This window comes from Sinocyclocheilus anshuiensis, unplaced genomic scaffold (genome assembly GCF_001515605.1).
Source record: "Sinocyclocheilus anshuiensis isolate Anshui unplaced genomic scaffold, SAMN03320099.WGS_v1.1 scaffold1162, whole genome shotgun sequence".
Taxonomy (NCBI): domain Eukaryota; kingdom Metazoa; phylum Chordata; class Actinopteri; order Cypriniformes; family Cyprinidae; genus Sinocyclocheilus; species Sinocyclocheilus anshuiensis.
In genome coordinates, this window is record NW_015540875.1 from 107,622 (window position 1) to 116,759 (window position 9,138).

At 35.3% G+C, this 9,138-nt stretch overlaps 1 protein-coding gene across 1 annotated transcript in view; it reads right to left on the bottom strand.

The window, feature by feature from the left end:
• Positions 1-1,573: 1,573 nt before the first annotated feature.
• LOC107688186 (mannosyl-oligosaccharide 1,2-alpha-mannosidase IA) overlaps positions 1,574-9,138 on the bottom strand; it is a 240,934-nt gene continuing 233,369 nt past the window's right edge. The window contains exons 10-12 of the mRNA XM_016485782.1: positions 5,480-5,652; positions 4,190-4,305; positions 1,574-1,740 (exon numbers count right to left, since the gene is read on the bottom strand). Coding sequence (XP_016341268.1) covers positions 1,590-1,740; positions 4,190-4,305; positions 5,480-5,652 — 440 coding nt within the window. The 3' untranslated portion in view covers positions 1,574-1,589. The remainder of the gene's footprint in view (positions 1,741-4,189; positions 4,306-5,479; positions 5,653-9,138) is intronic.

Consider the following 9,138-nt stretch of genomic DNA (forward strand, 5'->3'; position numbering starts at 1 on the left):
ATCTTTAGAGTTTTGAATCGACTCATTTAAATGGACATGGAAATGAATCACACTCACATGCTAGTTTAGTTTACACTGCAGAGCAATCATGAAACCTGTCTGATGATGCAATCTTTAGGAAACCTAATGAACAAATGAAAAAAGCACATTAATTTTTAGCATTTTTGATTGATGACACAAATGCATTTTTGCTTTAGGGTTCTGAAGCGATTCATTAAAGAACGCAGTTTGAAATAAATCAAACATAAATCCTGTTTTTGATACTGAAGAACCACCATGAAACTAGTCTAAAAAAGCACATTAAAATAATTGCGTGCAAACTCATTGCAAAAATATAATGAATATTCAATATATAATCGCCCAGCCCTAGTGGCATCCGGTGTCAGTGCAAGTGTGTTTTTCCGCTCTGGTGATGCTGGTCTTTGAAACATTGCATGTCGTGCACAACACCGAGGCTCACAATGCAGCTGAAGCATAAAAAAAATACCAGTTTAAGTTTAAAATCACGTAAAACAATCCTGCCCTGCAAATGACATCATTCAACTTCCTGTTCAAACCAAAGGATTCTGTACAACACATTTCACAAAGGATCCTTTTGAAAATCGGGTTTGTAAATACCTCAGTCCTCGAAATAATAAAAAAATCATAGCACAAAATTGGACTCGAAACTAGATAGAACAAAATATCACGGGCTGGGAAATAAAAAAGACTGCAAACGCTTTGGCAGAAGAGACGGGAAAGGAACACACAATGAAAGGATGAAAGAAAAGATAAATTACAGGTGAGACGTGAAGAAAAGTGGTTTTCTCTTTCGCTCAGCATGGCCCGCCATCGTATGGCACTCCTCCCACAGATTCGGGGCTGCAAGTTATTCGTTTTTTTCCTCACAGAGGAAAGAAGCAAAGAAAAAAAGGTGCTCTTCTCATGAAAGTCACGTTTCACTGATTGTCCACGGAAAATTGCGTCGGCTTCCGCCCGCCGAGGAGAGCGGGAAGCCTCTAATTTGCATATTAATGTGTTTTTGGGGCAACATAGAATGAAAAAATAAGTGCAATAATGGGAGTAATAATTGGCCAGGTTTTAATAATAATATCTAATATTTCATAGGAATATAGATATATAATTTTTTTTCTCTATTAATTTGTTGTGTCTCCCAATATGTGTAATAAACATGCTTTAAGTCCTGGTGTCCTCTACAGTGGACATGTATGAAATCAATGTCGATGAAAGAAAAGATAAATTACAGGTGAGACGTGAAGAAAAGTGGTTTTCTCTTTCGCTCAGCATGGCCCGCCATCGTATGGCACTCCTCCCACAGATTCGGGGCTGCAAGTTATTCGTTTTTTTCCTCACAGAGGAAAGAAGCAAAGAAAAAAAGGTGCTCTTCTCATGAAAGTCACGTTTCACTGATTGTCCACGGAAAATTGCGTCGGCTTCCGCCCGCCGAGGAGAGCGGGAAGCCTCGGCTCAGAGATATACAATCACAGCGTTATATATATGAAGAGATCCTTTACAGGAAAGGAGCTGAGAAACCATGTCAGGACCCGTGAGGTTGAATCCATGTGTGTGTGTGTGTGTGATGGTAAATACTACTCCAGGTTGGTCTGTCCATGGTCTTGTGTGGCGCTGTGCTCCTGCAGGCATCTCTTGCGTATAACGGGCAGCGGATGAGCCTCCGTGTTAAACACCCAGTCCTCCAGCGGCAGGAGATCATCGTCCGAGAACAACAGGTACAGGTATCTGTGATCACATACAGACGGGGTTAACAATGTGTCAAGATATCACCATCAAAGCACAGCATTAACACTAACATCAAGGCAATGCCAGTCTGCTTTCGTATGCTTCCAACATCACAAAAGTACTTTTCTGTACAACTGAAGTGAACGTGAACAGATGCTGTCAAGCTCCAAAAAATACATTAAAAGGACCATAAAAGCACCATTTTGTCAATAAACGGTTGGTTCCATTAAATAACATACAGTGGCTGTTATTTCATGTCAAGGTTAAACTTTATTTTGACATAAAATAATAGACAAATATATATTTGCAAGTGCATTTTTTGTTGAGTATGATATTTATACGTCAGGATTTTATGGCTCATATAGTATGATATAGTGAGAAGATGGAGGAAAAAAACAGCTCAATTTTTTATTATAAAATATCAAATTGTTTATTATTTTATTATACAGGGTTATTATAAGTAACTAAAACTGAAACTAAAATTAAAATATAAAAACTAAATTGAAATAAACATTAACTAAAATAAAATAGAAAAAACTTTTAAATCTAGTTGCAAGGGCAATATTTGTCATTTTAATTTGAAAACTTGATAGATAAACTAAAACTGAAATAAAAATTAATAAAAAAATATAGACATTTATAAAAAAAAAACTACTTAAAATTACAAACTCGAACAACAAAATGACTAAAATTAAAACAAAAATGCAAAATATTAAAATAAAAAATGATAAAACTAATAGTTTCTCAATGATACTAAAATAACACTGAATTTTATTTAGAGGCCCAAACTGAGCAAAAACATGCAATTTGGTGCAAATGCTGATATTCATATTCACAAAAAGTAAGATGAAATTGTGATGCTTGTAATGTAAATCAATGAGATCTTTATAACAGTACAGCAGATACTGACATAAAATTATTGTCGTCACTCTATATCTCCAATAAGTGAGATGATATTTAAATGATCCAAACATATAATGCAGTGCAATCCGATGCTGATTGAGAGCTGAAGAAATAAAGGCTCCTCAGAAGATGTGAGATGTTCTGGAGGCTTGTGATGATCATTCCTCCGCTGAGGAACAGTGAAAGTAAAGCTTCTGGAAACAAACGCTCCTCAAAAGATCCTGAGGATCAGATTTGAGACGCACTGATTTCTCTAAAAGAGAATCAAGTAAAGCTGAGCTGCTTCAGTCCAGTAAGTGTCCATCTGGAAATATTACTACAGTTATTCTCACGTTTACGTGAGAAAAATCAGTCAAGATTTGACGGCAAAAAGACACGTGAAGCACCAGCTGAAGGTGGACGTTCGTACAATTATACTAAAAGATATTTTGATAAAAAAGTCTAAACTATCAATCAGACAACAGAAGGCATGCAGTAGATGACAGGTTTAACAGCAAAGTTTTGATCATTTAAAAGCCTTAGAAATTTGTGCAAGACATGAAATGCAGCGCAAAAGTCATATGTTGTGAGGTTTTTGTGCTTTTTGGACCCAAAATTAAAAACACCATTAAAGTAAAAAAAATGATCTATTTATTTTATCTTGCTTTGATCATCCTGATGGTTCCTACTGAAGTTCTGCATTATTTGCATTTGTCCACATCTAGTGCAGAACGCTACTGTTATTAATTCTTAAATCTATGAAACTAGTCTGATTGAGGACAGTGTAGGAGCAGGAACTTGAGGGTGATACTTTGTTAATTTTGACAGCAAATTTTGATTTAATTTTAGTCATAGTCTTTTGACTAAAATGCCATTTAGTTTTAGTTATATTTTAGTCATCTGAATTTTTTTTAGTTTTAATAATCTTTAGGGCTACTAAAGTTTTTCAGTCAAGAGCAGTGACAGGACTTGATACACGTTCTCCCTTCTGTTTACGTTCACTTAAGACGTAATCAACTGTGTTTACGTGAATACTCGTCAAAACGGACAATTCGACATCATTTTGTGTGCAATTCTCCGTTCATGCGACGTGAAAGAGTAGCCTACTCGCGTGCTGTGAGACGCGTTTCTGTGTGTGTGTATGCTTCAGTGTCTGCGCTCAGAAAACCGGACCGAATTGAGTTCTCTCTTGCGTCGTCAGATTTATCCATATGTCTGCTCTTCTCTTACTCCCACATATTTACATTTTTGAACGTTTTATGCAACGTGCAGCAAGTGTATGTTAGCTTATGTCCCGCCGGTTCATATGTACGCATCTAACCTCCTAACCACGCAGCAGATTCGTTCTGAAATTGAATGAATCTCTTCCCAAATCATCCCTCCCTAACATTTTCGTCTCGTTTTTATTTGTTGACGAAAATGTCAATATATTTTCGTCATAGTTTTTGTCATTCAAAAAGAGTTTTAGTTCGTTATCGTCTCGCTGTCGTCAGAGAAAAAAATGTCGTTGATGAACATTATGACAAAAATTATTCGTCAACGAAATTAACACTGATACTGAACTTACTTGAGTGTCTCGGACAAGAAGAAGCTCTGCTGCATGTTGTCGTGACTGACTGTGGAGGCGTACACATCTCTGATTCCTGAGAAACCCGCGTCTACACGACAGTGCTTCTCCAATGCCTGTGAACACAAACCGCTTGAGCTGGACCATTCAATCACAATCTTTAGAATGTGCCAAGAAACAATATAGGTCATGTGACATTTCCTTATACACGACCAGTAATCTTACATCAGTAGTTCTCAACAGCAAAGTTATTACAGATAATAAAAAGCAACTAATTATATAATTTAATAACATTTTATGCATACAGACAATTTTATCCAAAGCAATACTGCATTCATACTTTTATTCATTAAGGATGCTTTAAACTGATCAAAAGTGACAGTAAAGACATTTATAATATGACAAAAGATTTCTGTTTCAAATAAATGCTGTTCTTATGAACTTTCTATTCACCAAAGAATCCTGAAAAATAAAATTTATCACGGTTTTCGCAAAAATATTTGGCAGCACAACTGTTTTCAACATTGCTAATAATCAGAAATGTGTCTTGAGCAGCAAATCAGCATATTAGAATGATTTCTGAAGATCATGTGACACTGAAGACTGGAGTAATGATGCTGAAAATTCAGCTGTGCATCACAGAAATAAATTACATTTTAACAGATATTCACATTGAAAACAGCTATTTTAAATGGTAATAATATTTCACAATTTTACTGTATTTTTGATCAAATAAATGCAGCCTTGGTGAGCAGAAGAGACGTCTTCGCTACAGTTTCTTGCTGGCAGAAGATACGAGCGATTTGTGAGATATCCTTTAAAACAGGAGTGCTGCTATTTCTGTCACTTTAAAGTTGGCTAGAAGATTTAGCGCTAAATTTGAGCGCTGAATAAAAGAAGAGCTGACATGGCAAATTAATGATCTATTAACCTCAAACAAAGGTAGACACCTAGACTATAATTAGGACTGTCTCGTGAGTTTGGTTTGGAGATTAATTTTAGAAATCCATTTGCGTTCTCCTCGACCTCCTGCAGCCAGTAATTAACATGTCAGTCTGTCGTCGGAGCGCCGCACTTTAACATCGGCTTTATTAATATAACAGCCACAGCCGAGCATTCATTTACCAGAGATAATGTGAGGAAGAGCCATGAAATACACCACAGATCCTCAACTGCGCACTGATTCATCACATATACTGCAGAAATCTATCTATCTCTCTATCTATCTATCTATCTATCTATCTATCAATAATCTAAATATTGCCATTAAATGTTGAAATACACATGCACCTCCACGGCCTCCCAGCCCCACTCCCTGTATTTGGGGTCGTGGGTCAAACGCCACATGTACATGTAGCTCTCGATGACCTCTGGCCTCAGGATGTAATAGCGGTCACTCAGTCGGGTGGCTGTGGCCTCGGCTCCTGCATCGAAGCGGAACGCCTCCGGACCCAGTTTGGTGGCTGTAGACAGAAAAAAAACATTACAGTTGATATACTTCTCCTGGTCTTATTGTGAAAGAAAAATGTAAACCACATGACTTATTCTGACACGTACTGCCCGCTTTTCACAATCTAATCCATTTCCTAAGGATAAAATCAAGTCCTGTCCTACAATTTGTAGACATTGTAACATTGTCATTGACATTGTGGTAATATTACAAATTCAGTCACATCTGCTCTGGTTTAATTGCCTTCAAATGGCTTCAATGTTCTTTAGAGCTTTCAGTCCAAAAGTGCACTCATTTGGAGAAATATTGCTATATTTACACGTTTACTTATTTCGTCAGCCGAATGATCACAATGAAACTACTTTTCTAGCTTATTAATTTACTTTTCATGTTTGCATCACAGATTTCTAATTAAGTTGTAGAGCTGCACAATAATGGTTAAACGGTTAATCAAGATTATTTTGCTCAAAAAAAGAATCACGATTATAGTTTTTTTTTTTTTTTTTGCATTTCATCAGAATTATTGCACTTCTTCCATAAGCATAAATCAAGAACTTCTATGTCAAATCAAGAATTTACGTGTTTGCTTGTGTTTTCATCTCAGCGCATTTTCCACAATGTAGAGAGAGCATGTGCACATGGCTGCCAGGTTGGGAAGCTTAAGTAAACCACTGGGCAGAAAATGTATCTATGAAAGCCCATTTCCACCAAGTAAGGAAAAAAATCATGCTTTGTTAAGCCATAATTATAAATTTAAAAATCATTACAATGAGATGAAATGTTTAAATTATGACATAAAAAGTTGTAATCACAAAAAAAGTGGAAATTATGACTTTTAAAGTCAAAATTATGACATACTAAGTCATAATTAGGGATAGAAAGTCAAAATTTACATACTAAGTTGAAATAACATTTACATTTAGTCATTTAGCAGACGCTTTTATCCAAAGCGAATTACAAACGAGGACAATGGAAGCAATCAAAATCAACAAAAGAGCAATGATATACAAGTGCTATAACAAGTCTCAGTTAGCTTAACGCAGTACATGTAGCATGTTTTTTTTTATTATATAATAAATAAAAAGAAAACATATAGAATAGAAAAAGAATAGAGCAAGCTAGTGTTAGAGGCCTTTTTTGCTTTTGTTAATTGTATAATAAATAAAAATAAAACAAATAAATAGAATACAAAAAGATTAGAAAAGCTAGTGTTAGTTTTTTTTTGTAAGAAAACAAGCAGTTAGTAAATGAATAGACAGAACAAGAGCTTGCACAAGGAGTCGTGAAGCATGTTCCGAAAGAAAGAGCCTGATCTTCTTGATGTTGAATAAAGCAAATCTGCAGGACCAGGCAGTTTTAGCAATGTGGTCTTAGAAAGTCAGCTGGTCATTAATCATAACTCCAAGGTTTCTGGCTGTTTTTGAAGGAGTTATGGGTGATGAGCCTAACTGGATGGTGAAATTGTGATGAAACGATGGGTTTGATGGAACCACAAGCAGTTCTATCTTGGCAAGGTTGAGTTGAAGGTGATGGTCCTTCATCCAGCAAGAAATGTCTGTTAGACAAGTTGAGATGCGAGCGGCTATCTTCGGATCATCAGGATGGAATGAGAGGTAGAGTTGAGTGTCATCAGCATAGCAGTGATATGAAAAACCATGTTTCTGAATGACAGAACCTAGTGATGCCATGTAGACAGAGAAGAGAAGTGGTCCAAGAACTGAGCCCTGAGGCACCCCAGTAGTTAGATTAAATTATGAGATAAAAAGGCAAAAATTACTATTTAACTCATATTTCTGATTTTTTATCTCATAATTATGACACAGTATGTCATAATTTAAATTTGGAAAGTCTGAATTTTGACGTTTAAATCTCAATTATGAGATAGTATGAATTTAAAAGTTGAAATTGACATACTAAGTCATAATGAGATGAAAAAACAGAATTTTCATAATTTCATAGTGTCGTAATGTCATCTTTTTCCTCCTATTTATGAGTTTTATGTCATAATTTTGACTTATAAAGTCATAATTGTCACTTTTCATCATTAATTATGACATACCAAAGCATGATTTTTTATTTTACATGGAGGAAATGGGCTTCAATATGCATCGATTTAAGAGAAAAGCTCTGATTGGGGGATTTAAGCTCTTGAAATCTGGCAACCACAACCATGAAAGCTCGTGGAGGATTGATACCAATGCAAATGCCAAATTAAAATTAAACATTTTCAGTAGGCTATAAATAATCATCAGCCAAATATCACAGTCGATTTTGCTTAAATTCAGAGAAGCAGAAATCATGATCATGATTAAATGAATACACCAGGTTTTATTAAGTTGGTTTTCATTTTTTGTGACATTTTTTGGATGTTGTCAAATCACTGTATTTCTGGTTGCCTTTAACATCATACATCTGCAAATCTTTGAAAAGCACATTCATAGTACGAACTTATGAAACCAAGCAAGAAGAAAACAGTTTATTCCATACAAGACGCACAGAGTAGAGCTGAACTGAACTGCAACAGCCTAATCATCATAAAGAGAAAACATGCATGTTTTTTATATGCACTAAAAAAGCGCTAATTAGTCTTCTATCTCCCTCCTGAAGATTGCTCAGCTGGTGTAAATACTGAGCTTTGTGTTTTTACAGCGTAGAGAAACCTGAGCTAGTAAACACAGCATGTGTGTAGTTTGTGTGCACTACGATCACCAGCTGTCTTTATGAAAACACAATGCTTTCAAAGCAGAACATACCATAACAAACCCAAATGTCTCCCATTATGCCCCTTAAATCTAAAATTACAAGCAGCCCCAGTCCGGGAGAAACACTCTCGTCTGAATAAGCATTTTCATTTGCATACTGATTTTGGTTTGTTTTGTCTCAATCCCTCGCCTCTTTAGCAATATTACACTACTTCAGCCTGGAACAGTGTTTTCTGCGGCGCGGCTGTGTGTTTAAGTGGAATACAGTGTTTTTTTTTGGTGATTATCGGTGTGTTACGGTGAGAGAAACTCTCCCACGGGGAAGCTTTAATACGACACTGTCAACTTTAATATGACACTTCTCAATATATGGAATGATGCTTCTCCAAATGTGTTTAATATAACAGTTTTTTTTTCTTCATGGCGCAGTGGGGCATTTTATAATGAAGAGAATATGTTAATAAAAGAAAAACGCAAGACAGCTTTGAGACACATAAACATGAATTAAAAAAATAAACATGATATAAACAAATCTCATGAAAACATGTCCAGATCATATTTAACTCCAAAATTAGTAAATAAATTAAATACATTAAGAAATGATATTTTGCACCACTATTTCATTAATTTTATTATTTAGATTTCATATCTCATTTAAATTAAAATCATTTTAATTCAGTAATATTTTATTGCAGTACAGAAATGAAATACTGTAACATTATTTTAGCATTGAAATATTATTGTAATTTTTATAAGTTTTTATTTTTTAATTTCCAGTTTCATTGTAAAGTTTTAGT